Genomic DNA, 27,010 nt, shown 5'->3' on the forward strand with positions numbered 1-27,010 from the left:
AAAAAAAAGAGTTCAGTGAATAGAATTAAGCCCTCAATTACAGAAGGGGAAACTGAGGCTGGGGACATTACTTGACTTAGTTACAGTCCCATAATTAGTGTGTGGTTGTTGTTGTTAAGTGCTGTTCCAACTCATAGCAACCCTGTATGGGATTTCCAAGGAACAACTGGTAGATTTGAACTGCTGACCTTATTGTTGTTAAGTGCCATCCAGTCATTTCTGTCCCATAGCGATCCCGTATAGAGTTTCCGAGGAGCAGCTGGTGAGTTTGAATCGCCAACCTTGCAGTTCAAATGGCTTTGCAGTCTGATGCAGTAACCCACAGCACCACACCAGAACTCCTTGTGCTTATTCTACAGTGCCACAGTAGAACTCCTAGCAAGTGGTAGAGGTGGGGTTTTAATCAGGTTTCTGGATTACAGTCCAATCTACCTTCACCATTATACTAGCTTTCTCTAGCTAGCATCCTCTAAATCTCCGGTGACCACTACAGTAGCCCCAGGTCATATATGACTATTTAAATTTTAATTAAAATTAAGCAAAATAAAAAAATACAATTCCTCTGTTGTGCTAGCCACATCTTGAATGCTCAATAGTCACAGGTGGCTAGAGGTTATTGAACAGCACAAATACACAACATTTCCTTCATCACTGAAAGCTCTACTGGGCAGTGTTACTGTAGATGATAAGTGTGCTAACGGCAAAGAGTTCTATGGTCCTCCTTAAAATTAGTAAGACATGAAAGAAAGAATAAAATGGATATCAAAAAAGACTGAAACTTTCTCTTGAATGTAGAGTAACTAAAGCCAATGGAAGAAATGATGACGTAAAAGAGTTGAACAGAAGACTTCGAAGGGCAGCTTGAGAAGGCAAAGTATTATAATGAAATGTGCAAAGGCCTAGAGTTGAGAAAACAAAGAGGAAAATAACACACTCAACACTTCTCAAGCTAAAAGAACTGAAGAAACAACTCAAGTCTTGAGTTGCAATATTGTCGGCACGGTCCCATAGGATAAGCACTCGACTTCAAGATTGGTTTGAACCGCAAGTTTGGCAGTTCAAAGTCACCAGCCACTCCTTGGAAACTCTATACAGAGTCGCTATGAGTCAGAACCAACTCAACAGCATGTAGCAAAAAAATGGGCAAAATACTGAACAATGCAGGAAGCATCAAAGGGAGTTGGAAGGAATATACAGAGTCACCCCCCACCCCCCAAAAAAAGAAGTGAACAGAATTCAACCATTTTAGGAGGTAGCATATGATCAAGAGCCAATTTTATTGAAGGACGAAGTTCAAATTGTGTGGAAGGTATTAATGAAAAAGAAGTCTCCAGGAATTGACAGAATACCAACTAAGAACTTTCAACGGATGCAGCTCTGGAAGTACTCACTCGTCTATGCCAAGAAATTTGAAAGGGAGCTACCTGGCCAGCTGACTGGAAAAAATCCGGTTTGTGCCCATTCCAAAGAAAGGTGATCCCACAGAATGCAGAAATTATTGAATAATATCATTAATGTCATATGTAAGTAAAATTACGTTGAATATATTTAAAATTAGTTGCAGCAGTATACCAACAGAACTGCCAGAAATTCAAGCTGGATTCATAAGAGGACATGGAATGAGGGATATCATTGCTGATGTCAGCTGGATCTTGGCAGAAAAATGCTTACCTGTGTTTTATTGACTATACAATGGCATTTGACTGTATGGATCATAACAAATTATGGATACCATAATTCCAGAACACTTCATTGTTTTTATGCAGAACCTGTACATAGACCAAGAGACCGTTATTTGAACAGAACAAGGGGTTGCTGCATAGTTTAAAATCAGGAAAGGTGTGCATCAGAGTTATACCCTATCATCATTTATATTTAATCTGTATGCTTAGCAAATATGAAGAGATTGGATTGGAGGAAAACTCATTAGCAATTTCTGATATGCAGAGGACACAATCTTGCATGCTGAAAGCAAAGAGGACTTGAAACACTTATACCTCAACATACAGAAAACAAAAATCCTCACAACTGAACCAATAAGCAACATGATAAACTAAATAGAGAAAAGATTGAAGTTGTCAAGGATTTTGTTTTACTTGCATCCATAATCAATGTCCATGGAAGCAGCAGTAAAGAAATCAAACACATATTGCACTGGACAAATCTGCTGCAGAAGAATTCTTTGAAAATTAAAAAGCAAAGATGTCACCCTAAGGAATAAATTACACCTGACTCTAGCTCTGGTATTTTCCGTCTCTTCATGTGCACTCAGAGCCTTGGTGTGGTGCTGTAGAATAAGCACTGAATTGCTAGCCACAAAGTTGGCAGTTCAGACCCAACAGACACTCTTGGAAACCCTGCACTGGGTCACTATGAGTCAGAACTGACTTGACGGCACACAACAACAACATATGCATTCAAAAGCTGTATAAGGAATAAGGAAGACTGAAGAATTGAGGCATTTTAATTCTGGTGCTGACAAACAATACTGAATATACTGCCAGAAGAATGAACAAATCTGTTTTAGAAGTAACAGTGGTGAGGCTTGGACTCATATACTTTGCATATGTTATCAGGAGGATCAATTCCAGGAGAAGGACATCAGTTTTAGTAAAAAGATGGTCAGCAAGAAAAGAGGAAGACCCTCAACAAGAGGGATAGATACAGCACCTACAACAATACACTCAAACGTAGCAAGGATTAGGAGGACCAGGATTAAAATTAGTTGGAACCAAGTTGATGGCACCCATCAACAATAGCAATAAATGGCAATTATAAAATAAATCTTCTTAAAAAAAAAAAAAAAAGAGGTATTCAACTTACATAGAACTGACTTAGAAGAGTGGTCGGAACGGAAACCCATCCTAAATTGATGATTACCTGTATTTACCTCATAATTTTCCAAATAGATTTGGCCATAAAGCCTCCAAAGGATGCTAGTTTAATAGTCCTCAGGACACTGGTGTTTTCTGGAACACAGTTGGGGATGGCTGCATCCCTCCATGTGGCCATCCTCTTCTGAATCCTTGCACTCTTGAATGGTGTCAAGGAATCCAGGATTCTCCCCTCAAGCGTACTGAACTGGAGCACTGCCCACAGATGGAGGCAGAGAGCAGGATGTAAATATCTCCAGGCAGAGATGATCCTGTTGTCTTCCTCAGTACTAGTGCAGTGTCTCAAAATCTGACAAGAACTTCTTGTGACTAATCACAGTCCCTCTTGCTTATATATAAAAAGGCTGAGCCCTTTTACCTCTTCAGCTCTCCTCATGGCTTGGCAAGTAAGTTGCTCAGATGATTCTTAAGCATCTGCAATGTGCTGAGCACTATACTATTTAAATATTATTGCCTCCCAACCCAGAGCTCTCTTTATTTACGGTTATGACCTTCAAACAGTTCCTTGCAGATTGCAAAGCACTTTTCAGTATATTTTCACATTTTTTGTCCTCCTCTTCCAATCATTCTAAAGTCTAGAAAGGGCGTGTTGGAGCTGTTAAGGGACATATTTAGGGTCACATAGCGGATACATGGAGTCTTGGTGTGGCGCTATGGGATAAAGCACTGGTTGGTTTGAACCCCAAGGTCAGCAATTCAAACTCACCAGCCACTCCTTGGAAACACTATACAGAGCTGCTATGAGTTGGGACCAACTGGACGGCACTTAACAACAACAACAACAACCACAACAAGTAGATACATGGCAAAGCCAGGAGTCTACCTCAGGCTCTTGGATTCTCAACCAGGCCCTTCTCCTCCATGGGCCTCTCCTATCTCCTTGGTCTGCACAGACACTCAGAGCAGCAGCTGGGGACAGAAGTGGGTTGGGGACACCTCTGACTGGCAGGAACAGTGTCAAGGGAACTCTGGAGCAGAGGGCATCCTCTTCCTTCCTAGAGCAGGTGTGGCTGGTGCAGAGAAAGTCCTAGAGAGGCCAGAGGGCAGTCCAGGCAAGTCTCTGGACTGGCCAGACAATGTCACCACTGCTTGGAAAACTCATTCATCTAGTCTGTAGCATGACTGTAATCCCTACACTCAGGCCAGAGGAAGGAAGATGAGAGGTTCGAGGGCAAAGAGGATTAAAAATCTAATCAAAGGATGAGAAAATGAGGGTGTGGAGAGAAATGTAGCTTAGAGCTCTGGAGGAGACAGTCTTCCATCTTCCTCGTTAATGCAGGGCTGAGAGACACTGCGAGTAGAATGAGAGACAGAATCTAATTCTATTTTCCAGTCATCAAAATTAGGCATTGCCGAGACAATTCCACGGGGAATCACACCACTTATTCTGCTTCTTCCCCTAAGTAGATTTTTAATAAGCAGGGTTTGGATTAAGTAGAGATGTATTGTGGGTTAAATTATGTTTCTTTAATGGGGAAAAAAAATCAGAATTAGTGATTTGCAAGTACCTAATTCTGATGGGGCTAGGGGAGGAGATGCGGCAAGGGGCCACTCTGGTCACCCCAAGGAGCAAGAGGACGTTGGATGTTTGGGGAATTCTAAAGAAAGCTGGGTCTTCTAAAGCCAGTTTGATAAGATCACTCAACCCTGTCACACCCTGTTGAGACTCTGGATTCCTTGTGATCCTGAGTATAATATACTCTGTTTCCTTCGTGTTTTTGTACCTGACTCAAATTATCTTACTTTCTTTCCTTTTTTTTTTTTTTTGGTGTTTCTTTCTAAGTATCTTACCATCCTTTGTTGCCCTTGTCCTGACATTTCCCACCACTTATAGTGGTTACGAATCGGGCTGCGAACCTTAAGGTCAGCAGTTCGAAACTACCAGCCGTTCCATGGGAGAAAGATGAGGCTTTCTGCTCCCATAAAGATTTATAGCCTTGGAAACCCTATACAGGGTCGCTATGGGTCGGAACCGACTCGACGGCACTTAACAACAACAACAACATTTTCTATCTGTATGATCTTAGAAAAATGACCACGTCTTTTTAGCCTGTTTTCTGGTCTATAAAATGGGGATAATGATGCCTGCCTCCCAGGATGGCTGAGGACATTAAATAGGATGACATATACTGCCAGCGGTTCTGCAGGAGAAAGATGAGGTGTTCTGCTTCCGTAAATATTTACAGCCTCGGAAACCCTGTACAGGGTCACTATGAGTCAGAAGCAACTCCACGGTACTTAACAACAACAACATACAGAGTACATAGGATCACTGGTGGCACCGTGGGCTAAGCATCGGGCTGCTAATCACAAGGTCGGTGGTTCAAACTCACCAGCTGTTCTTTGGAAGAAAGATGAAGTTGCCTGCTTCCAAAAGAGTTAGAAGACCTAAGGAGTAACTCGACTCCGTCCTAAAACGGTTTCTATGAGTCAGAATCAACTCGATGGCAGTGGGTGTGGTTTTGAGTTATACAGAGCTCTTAGCACAACAGCCACACCTAAGAACCCTCAGCCTATACAGGTTTCCATTCCTTCTTTCCATCCTTCCTTTCTTCCTCGGATCCCTTTTAAACAAGATTACGCTAGGTCCTGAAGCACAGTGAGCTAAGCTCTGTCATTATCCCTGTGGCCACTCCACCCTATTCAGGTTATGGGAGAGGAAGAGATTCTTACCTCCAGGTAGTTCCTGCTCACAGGGACGAAGTGCTGCAAAAGACAAAGGCAGGATAGTGCAGTAAGAAGAAAACGGTCTTTGGAGTCAAACCACGCTGCTCCACTGCTTATGAGCAATGTGATGAAGAGCAGGTCATTCCACCTCTCTGAGCATGAGACTCCTCCTCAGGCCCAAAATGAGGCTAATGCTGCTTCTCAGGGTAACTGGGTGGAAAGTGGGCCCAAACCAGGAAGCACACTTGTTTACTGTTATTTCACTCTGCAATACTGGGCACTGGCAGCGGGTCTTGGCAGTGGGGGTGGAGGGTTGGAGGGTAGGAAATGATAGTCAGGGCCCCTTTAGGAGAGTAATAGGAGTCCTTAGTGGCATTTAACATTTAATTACTAACCAAAAACCTAGTGATTTGGCCCTACTTAGAGGTTGTTGTTGTTATGTGCCGTGGAGTCGGTTCCAACTCATAGCGACCCTGTACAGGGTTTCCGAGGCTGTAGATCTTTACGGGAGCAGAAAGCCTCATCTTTCTCCCACGGAACAGCTGGTAGTTTCAAACTGCTGACTTTGCGGTTCTCAGCCCGATTCGTAACCACTACGCTACCAGAGCTCCTTAGAGGTACCTTGGAAAAAAGGTCTGGCAATTGCTTCTGAAAGGTCACAGCCTTGAAAACTCTATAGAATGCAGTTCTGCCATCAGTTACCATGTGTCACAACTGATTTAGTGGCAACTGGATGGGTGTCTTTGTGTGTGTGTGTGTGTGTGTGTGTGTGTGTGTGTGTTTTGGGGGGATTCAGTAGTGGACCTTTCCTATGCCACCCCCAGGAAGCTCTGTGGGAGGCTTTTTGCTCATTATGCTATACAATGAACTATTTATGGAGTCTTGGTGTGGCGCTGTAGGATCAGCACTGGACTACTAACCACAAGGTTGGTGGTTCTAACCCATCAGCCACTCCTTGAAAACCCTATAGGGGATCACTATGAGTTGGAACCAACTCAACAGCATTTAATAATATTTATTGAGCATGGCATTAAGGACTTTGCATTATCTCCTTTAAATTGAAAAGTATCTCATTTAACCCTCAAGACAACCTTTTAAGATGGGTGCTGTTAGTATTCTCATACTATGCATAAAGAAAAGGGAAATTATATCAGTTTTCAAGGTCACATGGTTTTTATTACTGTCTCCTAACTGTGGAGAGACAGGACCTAGGGGCCACTCTACGTATTTTCGGTGAATCTGTTTGAAACTGCAAAACCTGGATTTAGCCCCTGGTTCAATCCAGTGCCCCGAGCTTTATAATCTCAGTCCGCTCACTGAATACTCTGTCTCTGTTATTGTGTCTACTGTGCAGGAATGTATGGGTCACCTGCATATGTGAAGGAGCTGAGCAAACACTGAAGGGGATTCTCAGGGCAGGGATATCTGCTGGTCCCCATAAGCTGAGGCCCACACTGGTGACAGATACCCTGAACTGAGGAGGCCACTTGAAGTAGAGGCACCAGCATAGCAGGTGGCCATCTCAGTGGCCAAACCAGGCAGGAAGATGGTCATCTCACTATCAAGAGCTTTGACCTGCCTCTCAGTCCCCTCTCTCTTCTGCTGCTGCTGTCATCTTGCCCTTCCTGCTAATTCCTGGGGCCAAGGCCAGCCATGGAATAGGACAGGATTGAGCAACAGTTAACATACATCTTTCAAACACTCACACTCCCTGTTTTCTACCCCTTCCCTGCCTGGTAACACCTTGGACCCTCATCCTCTTCCTTTGGTCAGAATGTGGCCTGGGATAGTGTGCTGGTGGAGTTGGGGAATTGAGAGAAAGTTTAGGGCCCTGCACACAAAGTTGAACTCCTGTTATCTCATTAAATCCTTATCCTCCTCTGAAGTGCCTCCTAAGATTGAAAAGTGCTGCCCATCCTAGGAATATTTACAATTTCCAGAACTAAAGCCTTTAGCCTAGGGAATATACCAGTGGAGGAGGGAGGCAGGTTGAAATGAGATGTTTTCTTTATTGTATTTTTGATACAAGGATCTTCTGTGTCCCCTGCAGACCTACTGCTTAGGTATCCATGTCCCTAGCTTACGGCTATGTGAAACCCTGGCTGTGCCTTTCGCAGCCTCTCCATCCTCTGCCCACCCCTCCCGGCCCACGGCCTTCCAGTTGCAGAGCCAGCCTCCCTTCTCTTCCCAGAACAGCTGGCCTACTGAGTCTCTCATCGATCCAGCCTGCTGCCTTCTGAGTGAGACTAATAGGTTCCCCAGGCCCCTCTCAGCCTTAGACTTGGCAGACAGGCCCACTGCTGGGCCAAGGGACCTGCAGGAGAGGAGGGTTGAGATGGAGATTGAGCAGAGAGTCCAGGAGGAGAGCAGCTTTTAACCCCTCTAGCGACAGTTGCCTTTGGTAAATTGGAACATGCCAAACTGGACTGGAAAAAAACCTAACATTCTTAATGTAACTAAACCACATTTTCTCTTCTCTAGTTTCCTTCTACTGTCTGGAATGAAAAAAATTTTTTTTTTAAGTATCTTCTTTCTGATTTAGAGAATCAGATTTTCTCTGGGCCAGAAAGACATCAAAGGTCACCTAGATCAACTTTCTAACTACCGGTTTAATTCTGTCTACAACAGCTCTCAAGAGGGACTTCAGTCTTTCCTTGAGTACCTCCAGTGATGGGAACTTACTACCTCCTGGTGCATCCCACTGTATCTTTAGATCGCTCCCACAGAAGGTTCTCCTTTATAGTGAGCTGACATCTGGCTCTGTGTAACTTGTGTCCATTTAATTCTAGCTTTATTCTTGGAGGCTGCCAAGAGCAAATCTTCTTCATGGCAGCCCTTCTTATTCTAGAAAAAAACCAGTGTGGTGGCCCCCGATGCTCCTCTTCTCCAGGCTAGGCAACCCCTTCCTTTAGCTGACTCAGCGTCACCTTCCTGGCCTTCAAACTTCATCTCTGTCTTCCCTCAACAATGCTTTAGCCCAATCCAGCAGGCTTTGCCCACCAGGCCACACACCAGTTTAAAATGGAATCACCGAGCTCTAGAAGTTCGTTTACTAGTTGTTGTTATGATTGCTAGGTGCCGTTAAATCTGTTCTGCGTCAGAGCGACCCTGTGCATCACAGAAAGCAGCACTGCCTGGTCCTGTTCTGTTTGAGCCCTTTGTTGCTGCCACTGTGTCAGTCCATCTCATTGGGAGTCTGCCTCCTTTTTGTTCACCCTCCAACTCATACTGACCCTGTATAAGGTTTCTGAGGAGCGGCTAGTGGGTTTGAACTGCCAACCTTGAGGTCCTAAGTCTAGTGTTGATCCATAGTGACTGTTTATTTGGGAATCCAAAATCTTGATAAATTTTCTTAAAGGACACAGAACAGTCATGGAGGCTTATGATGAAGAAATTTTAAGGAAATGGAAGACTGTATTGGTAAGAAAAAAGCCAGGAAAATTATATTAAGGAATGTTTTTCCATCCCAATAATGTACCTGATCAGTCTTCGAGAGTAGCAAGAACTATCCTACAGGAATTTCTTTGGGAAACCTTACCTTACAGCCCTGAACTTATCCCTTCAGATTTCGTTTTATTCCCCAAACTCAAAGACTATTTAAAAGCAGCACTATGCGGGTCCCTTGAGGATGCCAGAACTGCCATATCGGTGTGGTACAAATCAAAGAGCACAGAATTCTTTGTGGGGAGGGCTAGATGGAAGCACCACCTTCAGAAGTATAGATGGAAGTTTTAACTCACAGTGACCCAGTATAGGGTTTCCAAGGAGCAGCTGGTAGGTTTGAACTGCTGACCTTGTGGTTCACAGTCCAGTGCTGATCCTACAGCACCATACCAGGAGTCCATGTGGTTTGTAACTAAGAGCTGTAATACATGGACTGGATAATAAGGTCTCTCAGTGTTGGGAGAAGTGAGATGGGTTAAGGGCTGGAGAACTGAGAGGTTTCAGGGAGCAGCTGGCATGAGGGACAGTTACGATGTGACAGGGAGGGAGATGAATGGGAGACCAGATTTCTTAAGCACATCCTAGGTGATATATTGTTTTCCATACTTGACATTCTTTTAATAACCCATAATGTACCAGTAAGGACACTCAGGGTTCGGGGAGCCATCCTCACTGACCTAGCTGGGCTTCCTGTCTAGTTGCGTGCTTATAGCCACACCAGCTGCTGCCGATGTTAGGAAAAGGAATGACTAAGTAACTTATAAGTGGATCTGGGTGTGGATGCAGATCCTCCCCAGGGGCTTGCTGCCCACCCCCCCTCCCACCCTGCCCCCCACCGTGTCTCCATGCCCTTTAACACACCTAGAAAGTATATGCGATGAACTGGGGACGAGATGGTGCTTCCTTGTGTGAAGGGCCATGGAGCACACCGAGGGTTAGAGGATGGGGAACTCTGGTGATTGTAAAGCAGGGTCCTCAGGGTTGTCATCTGACAACTAGGGTGGGGGCTTGTTTTCCCCCCTGGGAGTTCAGTGTATCTGCCAGTCATGTTGCTTCTGCCAGGCATGTCAACCCCCAAGTGACCCTGTCTCGTCCCAATAAATTTTCCTGCCTGTCAGGAGAAGCCCACAGGATTTTTGCTCTTTTCCAGCCAGGCTCCAGAGATTCTCAGTGCCACCATTTCCAGACCTGTGGGGTTTGCCTTGGCCACCTCTCCCCTACCCACCACCTCCAGCACTCCCTCACCTGCCCAGGATGTGTCTTCTTCCATCATTTACCCAGGCAGAGTTTTCTTTGAGCCAAAGAGATGGCTGAGATTCTACAAGGTTTCAACTCTGTAGCCTCCCCATTCCTTGTTCTAGTATCTTTTGGGTCAGGAGGGATTTTGAATTTGATATCATCATTGAGGAAGAAGCAGGTGATATTTGCTGTTTTACATATTATCAAACATGAGGGACCCGAAAGAAACCAGATTAATTTAGAACACTAAACAACATGTTCTTATGGTGTACCATTGACTTGGTTCTGACTATTAGCAACCCTATCGGACAGTATCCTGTGGCGCTGTAGGATAGACACAGGACCACAAGGTCGGATTGAGCCTCAAGGTTGGCAGTTCAAATCTACCAACCGCTCCTCAGAAGCCCTACATACAGCATCGCTATGAGTCAGAAGCATCTTGACAACACTTAACAACAACAACAACATAGAAGAGAGAAAATTACCACATGGGGCTTCCTAGGCTGTAATCTTTATGGGGCTAGATCTTCAGGTCTTTCTTTTATCCCGAAGAGTGACTAGTGGGTTGGAACCCTTGGCCTTTCGGTTAGCAGCCAAGTGCTTAAGCATTGCACCACCAGGGCCCCTTACTAGAACTTGGATATTGTCTTAGCTGGAAGGTACTGGACTTCAAATTCCTGGAAGGCAGGGATTATATCTAATCCCTGTCCTTTTCTTAATGTCTTGTTAGCACAGTGTCTCAAACTTAGGCCATACAAGAGGAATGCTGGTTGGACAAGTATGGACTTTCCTCCCTCTATTCTGCCTGGTTGAAGGTTGCTTCACCAGGTCAAGCTTATCCTTTGAGCTCTGGTGTTGATACAAGAACACAAGAGAAAGAACCTTGTTGATGCCTTTCAGTTCACAGATGGGATTTCATTGAGTTCTCACCTTCTTATACCCATTTTACAGGTGATGAAGGGAGCCTCAAACAGGTTAGATGACTTCTCAAGGTCACATAGCCAGTGAGGACTGGCCCTGAGCTTGGATCCAGTATTGTTTGGGCTGGCAAGAGATGCCCAGGCATCGGCATTCTCTTTGGAGTCTGTTGATGAGGGGCTACAAGAGTCCCAGGGCTGCCTCCCTGACAGCTGTGCATCTTGACAAGTCTCTGAGGGGGTCCGACTCGAAAGAGGAAAGGCCAGCCAATGTGGCTTGCACAGCTGGGCTGCTTCTGACGTTTCTTATAAATAACAGACCCTCCTAGGGGATCTCCCCTCCCCTCGTGGCCTTCCAGCTACCTGGGAAGCCATCCCAGGACCTGGAGGCAGGAGATGGGGTGGGCAGTACCTTACCAGAGTTCCTGTCGCTGTCATCCCAGGCCCCATACTCCTGCCCACCCTCCCTTTCCTTCCGGTTAAAACTCTCACATACGTAGTATAGGCTTTCCTCTCTCTAAGTCTCCAGACGCTTGTCCCTGGGCTGCCCTAGGGACTGCCTGCTGCCTTCAGGTTGTTTCTTCTAAGAGGCAGCCTGGTCTAGTGGGTAGAAAGCTGGATGAGGACCAGAAAATAGGAGCTGTAGTCCCACCTGTGTCACTGTGTGTCTGGACCAATCATGTCTCCATTCTGCAAAGCGAGAGAGAGGTAGATGAGACATCCTAGAACCTCCCTTCTGAATATGTTTGTCCTTTTGTCTCTCAGGGGTCACAAAGGTGAGTAATCTTGGCAGGAAGGAGTCTTTGAGGGGTGTATTCAGGACATCCTGATTTCACTTAGCCAGTACAGAAACCACCAGCACTGGTTAGAAAGCCAGCCTTTCCCCACAACCTGGTAGGCAGGCACTGGTGTTCCTGAAAGTTACTTGTCCTCTCTGAGCCCCCTGGTTTTCTCTGCAGTATGGGATTATAATACTCTATAGGACTTTTGTGGGGAGTTAATGAGATAAACCAGGTAACATATTAACACTCTACCAGGACAGTGAAGCCTTCAATAAATGCTACTGTTGCTGCTTTGGGGAACGAATATCGGTAGGTCTCTTTCCTTCAGAATTGAGACCCTGCTTTCCCAGAAGACCCTCTTTCAACACATACTCTCACACACTCACACATACACAGTCACATAGTCATTCACACACACACACTCAGACATACACTTTCATGCATGTAATATACATACAACACTGTCTCAAAAACTCACACTCACATTCATGCACGCATGCACACATGCTTTTCCTATACTGGTTTTTTCATAGAAGAAGTGGGCTCGAGCCCCTTTTGTTGCAGTGACATCATTCTGAGCCCCTCTTCCTACCATCACCTACGAGGCAACAAATAGCTGTCGGGGGAGGGAGAGAGGGGCCTTAGCTCACAATCACCGTTTTTCATTTTCTTCTGCACCCCAGATTATTACCTACTAGAGTGCAGTTCAAAGCCTTTTCATTTCTAATCATAATAATACCTTGTCTTAATGCAGTCACTGTGCTTTCAGGAGTTGAAAGGGTTTTTGCTAGACTTGTTTTCTGGGTCTTGTGATCTTGAAGGAACTCTTCCCCCACCTCCGAAGGGAAAATGAAGGCTTTTGTGGAACTCGGTGTCACGTTAATGAAAGTCTACTATGTGCCAAGCACAGGGCTAAGCACTTGGCATGCTACCTCACTCAATCCTCACAACCACCCTATGGGCTTGTGGCCGCTGTGACGATTCTCATTACACAGAGGTGGTGCAAAAAAAAAAAAAATAGGCAAAGTGCACATGGGGAGGAAGTGGTCTAATTGGAGAAAGAAACCCAGGCCGGCTGTTCTCTGAAACGCCTGGTGTGGGCCACAGGGGAAATACTACCTCCACTGATGGTCTCACATAATCCATGGAAGCTTCGTTCTCCATTTAAAGAACATTCCTGAAAGAAGTAGGGGAGGCCGTGGCAGCTGAGGAGCATTCTGTTTACTTTGGATGAGATCACGAAGCCCAAGCATGTTGAGAGACTTGCTTGGGTTGCAGTGCAACAACATCACACAGAAATGAGGTCAGACTTGCCCTTCTTGGTTTTGCCCCAGCATCTCCTGCGGCCATACCTGGTATCCTCAGGGCCTTCATCTTCTCTCTCCCTCCAGGCCTTTTAAACCTAGAGAAGCTTCTCCGACAATTCCTTATCTCCAAGGACACACTCTCAGTCCGGATGCTGGATGACACCCGGGACCCCACCCCACTCCTCAAGGAGATCCGAGATGACAAGACAGCCACCATCATCATCCACGCCAATGCCTCTATGTCCCACACCATCCTTCTCAAGGTGGGAGCCGGGTTGGGTGGGGCTGATGAGAACAGAGAGCACCCTTCTCTACCCACCCTCTCCCCCCCCCACCCCTTCCTAACCTGAATGCTCTTCTGTGTAGGGCCTGAGGGTCCCTGTGCTGGACTGGATATCTTTGACAAACATCTCTCTGTGCTTCAAGTTCAAGGGTATGATACTTGAAAGCTGAGAAGAGAAAGCAGGATCATGGTGATGATTTTAAAAGCATTTAGCACCTGCTGCAGCAGGGCACAGCAGGGCACCAACCAACTTAAACACTAAGCAAACCTTGACTTTGACAGGGCTTCTGTGGAGAGGTCCCTGGGTTCCTTGGAGGGGCAAGAGTAGTGCGGTTGGCTGCTTGGGAACTCATGGCAGAGGCTATTTGTCAAGTGGTACAGAAGTATTTCTACATTTTGACAACCAGGACAGTTACACCAATGTAACAGTGTTGCTGATTATGAGCCCTGTATGTAATCTTTCAACGGTGTACAATGGTTTACAAGTGCTTCCATGTAATTTTCTAATGTAATCCTCTCAGTGACTTCAGGAGGTAGGTATATATAATGCCTTCACTTTACAGATGAAGAAACTGAGACTATGAGATTAAAAATGCTGAACCTGAGCCTGATCTCTCAGTAGTTTCTCCTATCCCTCTCCTCCAAATATGAAGGGGCAGCGTGCCAGCCCTGAGTCCAAATACACATTGGAGAAGATAGACACTGAAAGAGAGACAGGGGTCAGGAGCCTGGGGGTCCTGCCTTGACACACACCTGAAAGAGCAGGTCAGCCTGACAGTCTCCTGTACCCGTTCTTGGGCTGGTGGTTGGGCTAGGTGTGCTCCCTCAGAGTGGCTCCCCGGTAGCTTCGACAGCCCCCAGTCTCTCCAGGCATACTGGCCTCTTCTAATGCCATTTTAATTGCGCATTTAAAAACACAACCTGCCATCTTCCCCTGGGGGAGCGAGGCCCCTTGTTAACCTCTGCCAAGCTGTGAGGCGCCCAGCAGACACTCAGATGATTGTCTATTCCTCTTCCTTCCTTGCCCCCTCCTCAGCTACTTTTTGTCTCAGACTTAATAAGGGATTTGAATGAGTTCTCTCAGTACTGAGGGCTGTCCCTTCAGCCCGTTGCTATAGTAATTTTCCACAGCTCCAAAGCCAGTCTGTTTGTGTGTATACCCATATCTCTCCCTCTCTTTCTCTCTCTCTCACACACACATACGCGCATATATATACACACTCAATTTCTCACTTGCTGTTTTCTTTCTTCTCTCATGCCTGGGCCTATGATCAAGGTTGGAAAAGCTCCTCTAAGTTTCAGGGGAACTGAGATAACAGACTAGGCAGTCCTCCTGCCAGAAGTCAGCCCCCTTGTGGAGGACAGGTCAGATCACACCGTTCCCCCTGCAGCAGCTGGATCCTCAGCGGCCCCAGGCAGAAGGGCCCTGGTGGTGCATCAACCACCCGGTGGCAGCCTGCTTTTGTTAAGACTGCAGCCTTGGAAACCCTATGGAGAAGTTCTACTGTGTTCTGTAGCATCACTATGAGTCCAAATCGATTCAACAGCTATGGGTTTGGTTTTAGGGTTTGGGAATATTCCCATGACTCCCAGATAAGAAGCTGAGCTTTTTTAATATGTTTTTTTTAAACAATATGACAACAAATTAACTGTTACAATTTTTTAAAGTGCAGAAAAGTACATAGACGAACACAAAAATCAGTCATATGCCCATCACAGAGATAACCCACTATTACATTTTGATATCTGTCCTTTCTGTCTTTACAGACATATTTTTTTCTTTTCCCAAATTATTATCATACTTCACATGCTCTTCGGTCACCTGCTTTTTCCACTTAATTTTACAGGGAGCTTCAAAATATTTGTGGAAAAATGCCATTATCTTTTCATTCCATTTGTTCAGGAACTTTTTGAACCCTCCATGCGCTTTCTCCAGATCATGAATTGTTTTTTTTTTTTCCTCACAAATGCCATTTTAATGGTTGCATTATTTGTTCTCATGTGGATATACCATAACTTATTTAATTCTTCCTTTATCATTGGAGATGCTGGCTGTTTCCAATCTTTTGCTATAATAAATAACACAGCACTGGGTGCCTTTGGAAATAAATCTTAATGCACGTTCATGAATATTGTCTTATATACGTTTCTAGAAGGAATTACTGAGTTAAAGGTGTGCATGCTTTAAAGGATTTTGAGATGGTTTGCCCAGTTGGCTTCTAGAAACCCTGTAATAGTTTACATTTGCAATAGCAGTGGATAGTTACACCTGTCTTAAAGCACCCTCACCAATACTGGATATTTTCATTTAAAATACTTTTTGTAGCTGTGCTTTTGAAGGAAACACAGTCTCTAGTGTGGCTACTCACAAATGACTGCTGGGTGAGCAGTGGCCAGCTTTCCTGAGACCATCTATTGGCCACAGCCCCTGTGACCTTGGAGCCAAGCCCTGTGAGGCTCAGAGACTCCTTCTGTCTTCTTTCCAGTTTTGATTTCCTAGTAGCCTCAGACTTGCAGGCTCTCCTGAACTCAATCTTCTTGCTTCCCAGGGGCTCCAGAATCCTCCTGATAAGGGGTCGGTTTCAGCAGGGACTTATAGGACTCTGGAAGGATGGGTTTGGTGTGGGAAGGCAGTGTGAGCAGACAGCACTCTGAGCTTCTGGGAGACTCAGTCTGTGCACATGTGAGCCAGGCCCGCAGAGCTTGGCAGCACTCTCCTGTCTCTTGATTTCAGGAGGATTTGCAGAGTAATCCCCTACTTTATTGAGCGGCTGTTCTAGCAACGAACTCCATGTTTACCCAGAATTCAGATCTTAAAAACCAAGGATCTCTTGTCTTTTATCTTTAGGACAACAGATTTCACAAAATGGATTTTAACTATCTGACAGTGCCCTCTCCATGCCCCGTGCCCCACTCTAGTCCATTCCTGTAACCAGCAGGCTCACATAGTCCTCTGGAGTCTGTCTTTGAGAAGGGGAGCTTCACCATGCAGGGCTGATTGGCAACAGCAGTATTACATGGTCAGTGTGAGGGTCTCTGTGTGTGTGGGGAGGTGGTCATCATGCCCTAGCATCCTCTCAGAAGTGCAGAGGAAATGTAGCTTTCCTTGAAGGAGGAGGATACCTTGTGCTCCAGTGTGAGCCCCAGCACCATCTTGTCCCACTCACTAACCCATTCTGAAATTTAGTTTCCCATTTGAATGATGGCGATGTGCTTACCCTCAGCATGTCCTGCTAGGAAACTGTAAGGGTTCTTATGAGAATTCTTGAAAAGTTACTTGAGTTCCTTAGGAGATAAACACTATGTAAGAGGAAAATGTAATCATCCCTCATCTTGTTTCTCCCCCATGCACCTTAATAGTCATCACAAAAATGGTACCCCAGTGGCCTGGAGCCGCAGGATACATGATGAAAATCTAGCAGACTGTCAGGAGGGATGAGGGCCCTCGGGGATGTGGCGCTCATTACTCACCTGGTCTTGTCAGTTTCTATAGCACCTGTCACACTCAAAGCCGGACACACTGACAGAAGTTGGTTTGGGGCATTTATGATGGGTACAAAGATCAGACAAAAAGGAGAGTGTTCTGAAGTTGCAATTCTCAGCTATAGAATGATAACACACTGTTGTGCTCTGACCAAAGTTTGCAAATGATCCATTTGTTTCCTAATTACTGCAGACTCAAGAATACTCTCAGGAAGGAGTCTTACTTGCATTCTGACAGCCTTTCCTTTTTCTTTTTTTTTTTAATAGTGACCCCATGTGACAAAGTAGAACTGCCCTATCGGGTGGTTGTTAATTTAGGAATTGCCTATAAGCTACAGACTCTATTATCTGTGCTACAGCCCTTGTGTTAGCCAAATTGGGTTAGTAGTTCCTCCAATATCATGGCCATCAAGAGACAGTATGGTTTGATTAAAAGTACTAAAACCAGACTGCCTGATTGAATCTTTTCTAGTTATAAGACATGCAATCTTATACAAGTGACTTAGCTTCTTTGTGTGCCTGTTTCCTCAGCTATATAATGGGGTGTGGGGGAATAATAGTGTTGACCTCATAGAACTAATCTATATAAAATATTTTATATTTTAATAGTGCACAGTACTAAACAGTAGATAAGCGTTAGCCATTAGCCATTGGGGTTTATAGTTATGGACTTTTCATTTATAAAATTTTATATGTTTTAATTTGTTGTTGAGAATATACTTAACAAAACATACACCAATTCAACAATTTCTACATGTACCACTTAGTAACACTGATTATATTCTTTGAGTTCTGCCACCGTTTTCACTTACCTCTGACTTGTTTCTCCCCCATTAGCATAAATCCATCACCTAATATTTCAAGTGGCCGCCGCCAGTGTGATCTTATGTAGATAATTCTTAAAGAGAATTTAATGCTCAAGGCAGACATATCTGACTAGTTAAACTAATGTTTGGCTTCAAGAAGATTATGGATTCTTTTGATAGAAGGTTTGGAGATATTCTCAGGGCAGTAGTTTTAGGGATGCATCCATCCCTCATGGCTCCAGGAAGTCTGGAGTTCAGGAGAATTTGAAATTCTGTTTTTCATTCCCCCTCCCCCTTTTGATCAGGATTCTTTTATAGAATCTCTGGTGAAAATGTTCAGTAATGGTAATCAGACCCCATCCTGTTCTTCTGGTCTCCTGGCTAGAGAGGCAGTTCTTAGAGGCAATTAGCCACAATTTTCATTTTCTCCTCCCACTCCTGATGGCTCTTTCTTCCTCTGTTGCTTCAGGCAAATAGAGGCAAATTGTTGTGCCTTGATGGCCACTTGCAAGTTTTTAAGACTCCGGGCAAAAGTTGTGGAGATTTTGATGTATTATAGTCTCTTTTATTATTTACTTTACTTCCCTTGAAATGATATTGGTTTTCTCCCCAAATCTGGTTCTATTCATGAGTATGCTACACATGTGGGAGCGCATCAGCTAAAGTGGGTGTCACAACAATGGGTGGGGAGTGGGTAGAGGTCGAGAGACTCTGCTCTTGAGGCCAGTGGTCCCGTTCCTTATCTTCCAAGATGAAGGTCAGTGTAAGAACTGATCAAGACATTCTGCTCTGCATGATGCTCAAGTGTAATGGGCCCAGCAAATTGCAGTCTTCATTGCTCATTCATTTCAAGTGGCTTTTTGTTTTTTCCTCTAATCTCCTTCTCTTCCTCCTGCAGGCAGCTGAACTAGGGATGGTGTCAGCCTACTACACATACATCTTCACTAATCTGGTAAGACGTTTTCACAGCTCACCTCCTTGGCATCGACAGTGTCATTAATTAGAGCTGGTGGATTGTGACAAAATGAAGCCCTGGAGATGGGGAGTTGGGGAGATAGAAACAGAGGAGCAGAAGTGTGCCAGAGTGGTAGAGCATGGTGGTCCAAGGGCTGCGACTCTCATCCCAACAGTTCTTAGCTATGGGAGAATGGAAATTTTGGAAGGGAGCTCCCAGCTTTATAATGCATCCTCTCTTGTACCAGTCTGAACGAACCTGCTTTTGTAGGTCCAGTTACTTAACTGCAGTTTCGTTTCTACTTTGTATCCTTAGACCATGCAAACTCAGAAGAAGGAAAGCAAAAAAGGCTTGCCTTATGGTGTTATGACTGGATGCGTCTTTTGAAACCATCTTAGTCCAAACCCCTTATTTTGCATATGCGAAAACTGAAGTCTGTAGAAATTATTATCAAGCCGAGTTTAAGTTCTAGCGTGGCCATATATGGTTGGGTGACCTTTGACAAATCACTGTCTTGACTTCTTTACCTGTAATATAGGCTTAAGACCAGCAACTCCGTGAAGTTGTTGTGATTTTGAAGTGATGTCATTTGATCCGTATGGGAGCATTCTGAAAATTGTAAATCATTAAAAAATGTGAGTTGTTCTTATGAAGTATTGATACTCCCATTTGTTGAAGAGAAAGGAATCCAGAGAACTGGTTTGTTTATTTATAGAGTTTGCTTTTCATTTTGAAATAATTCTAGATTCCCAGGCAGTTGCAGATAATGCAGAGAGATTCCATGTACCCTTCACATAGTCTTCCCCAACATTTTCTATACATTTTAATATATACTATTAAAACCAGCATATCAAATCTATCAGGTATAGACTTGTGTCTACCAAAGCAATCAAGGTACAGAGCCCTTACACCCCACAAAGAGCTTCCTCATATCATTCCTTTGCAATCATACTAACCCCTTCCTCTTCCCACAGTATTTAGCCCCTGGAAACCACTATCCTGTTATCTTCTACTTTAACTTTGTCACTATGAGAATGTCATACAAGTAGAACTATACAGTATGTGACCTTTTGAGATTGGCTTTTACTTTCACATCGTATAATGCTCTTGAGATCCATCTGCGTTGTTGTATGTATGGATAATTTGTTCTTTTTTATAGTTGAGTAGCAATCCGTGGTATGAATGTACCACAGTTTGTTTAACCATTTATGTATTGAGAGATATTTTGGCTTTTCTAGTTTGTGGCTATTACAAATAGTGCTGTTATGAATAATTGCTCAGAGGATAGATTTATTTTATAAGTGCATGAGGTATCCATTGCATTAAATTTTGTGACCAGGGAGGCTATTCGTCCAAACAAGCTTTCAGACACCACCTGTATAACACCAGGCCTTGGGCTAGGCATTAGGGATTAAAATGAGAAAACAAGCAAGGCACAACAAAAACTAAGTCTGCTTTGGAAAAATGTAAGTGCTTATTATAGTGCAAAGTGATACATTTTCTGTTAGCTGTGTATACAAGCTGATCTAGACCCTAGAGCAAGGGTGGGGAACCTTTTTTCTGCCAAGGGCCATTTGGATATTTATAACATTATACGCAGCCCATAAAAAATTATCAACTTAAAAATTATCCTGCTATATTTGGTCAAACGTTAAACTAACTCACCTCTAATAAGAGGAGCTCTGGTAGCATAGTGATTATAAATTGGGCTGTGAACCACAAGGTCAGCAGTTCGAAACTACCAGCTGTTCTGTGGGAGAAAGATGAGGCTTTCTGCTCCTGTAAAGATTTACAGCCTCGGAAACCCTGTACAGGGTCGCTATGAGTTGGAACCGACTCCACAGTACTTAACAACAACAACAACAATGTAATGGCTGAAACCGCAGTTACCTTGGCAAGGTCAGACCAAATGATTTCTGGGACCTTATATGGCCCACAGGCTGGACATTCCCCACCCCTGCCTTAGAGCATGGAGGATGTCTTAGGCCAGGTTTTCTAGAGAAGCAAAACCAGTGAACTATATATATTTCATATGAGTCAGAACCAACTCCATATATATATATATTGTTAAGTGCCGTCGAGTTGTTTCTGACACATAGCAACCCTGTATAGGGTTTCCAAGGAGCAGCTGGTGAGCTTGAACCACTGACTTTGCAGTTCAAATTACTTTGCAGTCTGACGTATTAGCCCACAGTGCCACTCCATATATATATATACGGCTCTGGTAGCATAGTAGTTATGAATCGGGTTGCTAATCTCAAGGTCAGCAGTTCAAAACTACCAGCTGTTTGTTCCATGGAAGAAAAATGAAGCTTTCTGCTTCCGTAAAGATTTACAGCCTCAGAAACCCTGTACAGGGTCGCGACGAGTTGGAACTGACTCCACGGCATATAACAACAGCAACAATATGGTGTATATCTATACATATACGTTTATATTTTGTTCTTGTGCGTCAGAGTCTGTTCCAACCCATAGCAACCTGTATAGAATTTCCGAGGAGCAGCTGGTGAGCTCTGAGGAAGCATCCCTTCAATTGATAGGCTGATTATAGCCGCTGATCATCATAGAGCTAACTATGCCTGTATTAGGTTTTATCACCATGGGAATAAGCACATCCCAATTGCTAAACCTCTGGAAATCCTGGCCTAGTCAAATTGGTACAAAACTCTAGCCATTACATTCCACCCTCATAAACTTGACACCTCAAACAATGTGCATAATCTCTAAATAAAATTGTAAAATCATACTGTGCTTAGCATGATATAACTAAAACATGTACAACTGAAAATGCACTAGCCACATTTTCATCTGATATTTCACAAAAGTATAAAGTATTTGATGCACACATGCAAACCAAAACAAAAAATATATTTAAATGTACAAAGGACTCATTCTGCAAGCCAACCTCCTGCTTATAGGCACAAAGTCTTACTCAGTTCATGAACCTAGAGTCCATAACTGCTCTGTTTTCCCATGTCACCGCCTCTGCTGCCATCTCTGCTGTCACCACATTTCCAGAGAGGGATCCCACACTCCACTCATGTTCTTCGTTAATGATGATCCTGGAATCGTCTGTATCTGAAATGTAAGATAACTACTCCTTTTGAGTTACACATCTTCTACAATTATAGTATTGACAATCTCAATTAAGCCTACTCACAATTGCTCACAATTGGAATCATAAAATCTTATCAGCATCATCCACCACCTCCTTTGACCAGACCCATCTGGAAAAGAGGAAAACTAGTCAATGGAGATTCTCCCTTGTTCCCTCATTCTAAAACTAAGCACACCCATGAAAAGTTACAAGCCAGCCACTTCTTGCCTTTATTATTGTTTTTAATGCTTTCAAGTTGGTTCCGACCTTGCAGTCGAGCACTTTTCCTACAGCGCCACACCAGGACTCCTTTGTAGCCTTTATAGCACCCCCATTTTTTATCGCCAATGTCTAAATTGTCCATCCCTGTCAATCTGGTACACAGAGGAGACATGAGTGTTCCTTGAACTGAAGAATCTTCCATTCTGATTGGAATTTTGAGCAACTGCATCCATAAACAAAAGTCCAGTTCATCAAATTGTAGCAACTGATATTTACTCACAGTATCAAACATTTTCAACCCTAGTCATCCAAGCAAGGTCTCCCAAAGTGTCATGAAAGATTTAGGAGATCACCCAAAGAGTTAGGTTTAGACTCAGATCCATATTCCCTTCCAGCAGTAGGGTTCTGTAAACAGTCCTACCCATGGGCTGCTGTGGAATTGTTAACCTGGAAGCATCCTCCGGTCCTTGTTCTCAGAATTGCGTGAGACTTTAGAGTAATCCAGTGTAACTGCATTTCCAACACAGGGAAACCAGAAGCAAGGACCAAAAATGTCCCTCCACAATAGGTTTGACTTGATCTTGAGTATAAATAGCTAGTTCACCACATCACCAAACTGCCAGTCCATTGTTGTAACTTTTTAAGTCATCTTTTTATGGAAGCCTAGCATTCAGACAGAACACACAGATTCTATGTGTACAGCCTAATGCAGTTCTCCAAATGGCACTCCTGTGTAAGCAGCCTGCAGAGCCCAAATAGAACTTTACCAGCACCTTAGAGACCCCTTGTGCCTCCTGGGGTCACTACCCCTCACACAGTGAGACAGAAGGAACTTCTTTGTTTGCTTATTTATTTTTCTTTCTTAACACTGTAGAAAGGGAGAAAAGGATTAGGCTATTCCCAGAGCATTGCAAATATATTTGCTTCAAGTAAGGAGGTGTCTGGGGGAGCCTAGGCAAATTGGCAGAAGAGTAAAGAGAGATTAAAGTACAGTAGTGTTCTATTTGGGGAAATCGAGGGGAGAGAAGGAAGAAGGCAGGTCAGGGGCTGTCTGCATTGTGCCAGTCTGCCAGGGATTTCCCTCCATTAGGCAGCAACATCAGGAGAGGAGGAAGGGGGCATTGTGTTGGGGACATTTACAAGGAGCCACAGAGGGGACTTAAGCAGATGAAAGAAAGCCAGCCATTTGGAATATGAGTTTCTGCAACAATGATCAAACTAAGGTAAAGTTGTGTAGCTCAGAAACTTTTGAGAAGGCAGCATTACCCACTCTGCATACCACATGCCTCCCCTCACAGAAATCATAACAGTGATGGCAAACATGTTATCTAGTAGAAAAAATTCCTGTGAAGTCAGGATTCAAGTCCCCTTTCTGCCTTATTCTCACTGTGTGACTTTGGGTGAATCCTCATTTCCTCAATTTTAAATTGGAAATAATAGACCCTTATAAATGGTGAGGACTAACCAAATTCGCGACATAAATATGCTTTATAAGTGATAAAGTTCTCTGGGCACATAGTGGATTATGAAGTGGGCTGCTAACTGCAAGATCAGTAGTTCAAATCTATCAATCACTCCATGGGAGAAAGAGGAGGCTTTCTGCTCCCGAAAGAAGTATAGCCTTGGAAACCCTATACAAGGTCACAGTGAGTTGGAACTGAGTAGGTGGAACACAACCACCGTATGTTTCTAAGGCACTGAATTTTTGTTTTTTAATGTTTTTATTGTGAATTATGTGATAGTTTACATGGGAGAACATTAGCTTTACATTCATCCTATAGTATATCATTACATTGCCATGGTTACAATCCCCTCCATGCATCATCAACCAGCCAAATGGTACACCTCGCAAGCTTGCCCCCTGGTCCTCAGCACACAGCCCCTCTCCCTCTCTGGGTCTAAGTCCCCAACTCCTCCATCTCTCCACGTCATCATCTCTGCCTCCATCTCTGGCGCCACTGTTTCTCTGGGTAGGGTCCTGCACTCCATTCTTCTCCCTTGATGGTCCCAGGACGCTATGCTCCTGGACTGAAAAGTCAACTACTCCCCTCCTTTTGCTGCAAAATGTCCACCTTTATATTTCCAACCTTTGCAGTCAGTCCTGATAGTAATTATTCACTATTATACCACATGAGTATTATCCACATCTCCTTTCATCAGTTCTACACAGATAGATTACTAGTCAGTAGAGATTCTACCTTCCTCCACGCCCTCTGGATCTGGATTCCCTCTTGAAAGCTTGTAAGCCAGTCACTTCTTGCCTTTGTAGCCCCTCTTCCCCCCCCCTCCCATTTTGGGAAACCAATGTCTAACTTGCCAATCCCTGTCTACCCTGTGTATGGAGGGGGTGGGAATGATCCTCACTGTAAAGATTTGTTCCTTCTTTTGAGCTACTGTATCCATAGGTGTCGGTCAAGTTCATCGAATTGTATCCGATTACTCTTTGTTTCCTCTTTTTTCTTCTTCTAGTTGAGCTCTGATCACACAGCCATTGAAGCCAGGTCAAGTGGGTCCTTACAGCAAATGTGGGTGTTTTTGTACATATGCCCTCTCTTCTTACCAGCTGGATGCTTCATTCTCCACTCTAGTCCTCTGCAGCTATGTCACTGACTCTGGGCCCAGGAGTCCCCAGGTCTTGCCAAACTGCTGGCCAACTAGGTCTCCACCCGGGTTCACAGGATTGTATTGAATGTGGTTGGACTTAGCTCGCAGCTTCATTGCTGTTTTTCCCTTACTTTCCCTTATCGGTGACCAGTGTGGTCACCAGTCAGAGCACGTGTCTGCTCGTATATTCCCATTGAGTCTTAGTCTTGGAAGGGGACCTGAGGAGACCTGACCACTTGCCTTGATGTCTCCTGGGCGAGCAACTTGCTTGTTCTTGAAGTAGTCAGTCGGGCTGCCTATATTGTTTTGTATTTTTCCTGTCAGTTTTTCTTTCAAGAAGCATCTTCTGTTCTTCTAGCTGCTCCAGGCTTGTCTACCTGTCCTTTCCAGTGGAAATTTCGCACCTCAGAAGATTCTGAATGGGGTTCAGGATTCCACCTTGGTCTTATGTAATGCAGAGGCTCCGCAGGAAGCCTCCTTCACTGGGAACGTTGTGGCCCCATTTTAGGTATTCCAATTAGTTATAGGCAGAAGATGGACTTAAAAGCTTTCTATGGTGATATTTCTGGCTATTCCCTTCTCTCTCCCTCAAGTGTCTATTTTATAATGTTATACAAAGGAAACCAAGATTCAAAAGACAGCCAAGCATCTTAACATTATTTCCTCCCTTTTTAAGGCACTGAATTTTTGACAGTATATAACACAATGACATTTTCTGTTTTCAAAGAGCCTTTCTCTGCAGGTATGGAAGGAGATGAACTCTGAGAACATGCCTTAATTGCAGAACTCTTTGAACGTAGAATTAACAGGACTCACACAGTTTGTAAATCGGAAAAGAGAAATCACAAGAGGAACTATATGAATGATGATGGTTGAATAATAGTCAAGATAAAAGAGAAAACAGATGTTGCAAAAATTAGAATCTTCTGGAAGCTTGTCATCAATACTTGAGCTTTTCTAGATGGAACAGACCAGTACTAAGAAAATAAAACTGTTGTTAGGTCCATACGTCCTTCCCATCTGCTGTTGGAGTCTTGGGCAAGAATAGAAGGGGCTTCAATACAGACAGCCAAGACTTACCTTTTGTACTTACCCATCTCCTTTCCCCAAAATACAGATGCCTTTCAGGCTTTCATTTTTATCTATTTTGTCAATTCCTTTTCTGAGTTCCTCAGTGACCCCCAGCCTGTGTAATCTCTTGGAATACAGCCACAGTGATGTAGCAGGTGCTCACGTCAGCTTTTTGGGAACCAGCATAGTGTGCTGGGAAGACACGGGCCTTGGCATTAGGGAAACCTGACTTCAAATTCTAGTTTGACAAACTACCATATGTGCAACCCTGTGCAAGTTACTTACCCCTTTCTGAGTCCCAGTGAATTCACCTGCAAGTGGATGTCAATAACACTTGCCTCATGAGATAATAATATACATAAGCAACAGGCTCACAATAAGAGTTGAGTAAAGGAAAGGCGATATTTTAAGAAGTCTTATTTATGCTTCCTATGGGTTAAAAAGAGTAGGAAATACTTCACTGCACAACCTCTAATGGGCTGTCAAAAATGACTCCTAAGATGTCATTTTCTTTATTCCCAAAGAAGGAGCAGAAGGAGGTAGCTCCGTAATTGTGCATGGCTGAGCTGACCATTGTACGGTTTATTTACTGTGTAATTGATCAAGTCCCCATACTGCAATCCCATCCAGGCATTAAGAAAACGGATTGATTTGGAGCATCTATAATAAATGAATTAGAGTGATTGTGCTGGATTTGATCAGTTGATTACCCATCACCACTCTTAGGACAAGAATAATCATCAGGAGTTACTCCTCTAAACCATCAATTCATTTGACTTTAGAGAAACACAGTTTTTCTCTAGGTCAGGGTCTGGCCAGCAAGGAGAGTAAGCCAGCCAACCCTGGCTAGTTTGATAGAGGTGGCTGACCCAAAGAGAAGACTTGAGTCAGAGACAGCTGAGGCCAGGCGAGGAGGGTCATGCCACTATCATGGGCATAGCCAGGGTCTGTGGGTCCAGTGGAAGCCAGGACTCCATGAGTCCCAGAGTGGATATGCAGGCAGTGGGGTGTCCCTCACAGAACAGAGGAAGAGGTGACAAGTGTATAGATGTTGAAGGCACACAGTCATAGCAAACAGTGAACGGATACCCACGTCTTTTATCTACCTGTTTCCAAAAGGAATTTGAGGTCCGAGTTTGGACCCATATCAGAGATCTGATCAGTGAAACAGCTTCCTACCTCTACTTCTGGTTCTCAGTGGGTCAGGAATCACTCCCAGCAAAGTACATCTCCGATGAG

The 27,010-nt window shown here is 44.0% G+C and overlaps 1 protein-coding gene across 1 annotated transcript in view; it reads left to right on the top strand.

Moving 5' to 3' along the window:
• GRIK4 (glutamate receptor, ionotropic, kainate 4) overlaps window positions 1-27,010 on the top strand; it is a 499,211-nt gene that overhangs the window by 257,508 nt on the left and 214,693 nt on the right. The window contains exons 6-7 of the mRNA XM_006833921.1: window positions 13,335-13,513; window positions 18,721-18,774. Coding sequence (XP_006833984.1) covers window positions 13,335-13,513; window positions 18,721-18,774 — 233 coding nt within the window. The remainder of the gene's footprint in view (window positions 1-13,334; window positions 13,514-18,720; window positions 18,775-27,010) is intronic.

Source organism: Chrysochloris asiatica, unplaced genomic scaffold, assembly GCF_000296735.1.
Source record: "Chrysochloris asiatica unplaced genomic scaffold, ChrAsi1.0 scaffold00008, whole genome shotgun sequence".
Classification (NCBI taxonomy): Eukaryota; Metazoa; Chordata; class Mammalia; order Afrosoricida; family Chrysochloridae; genus Chrysochloris; species Chrysochloris asiatica.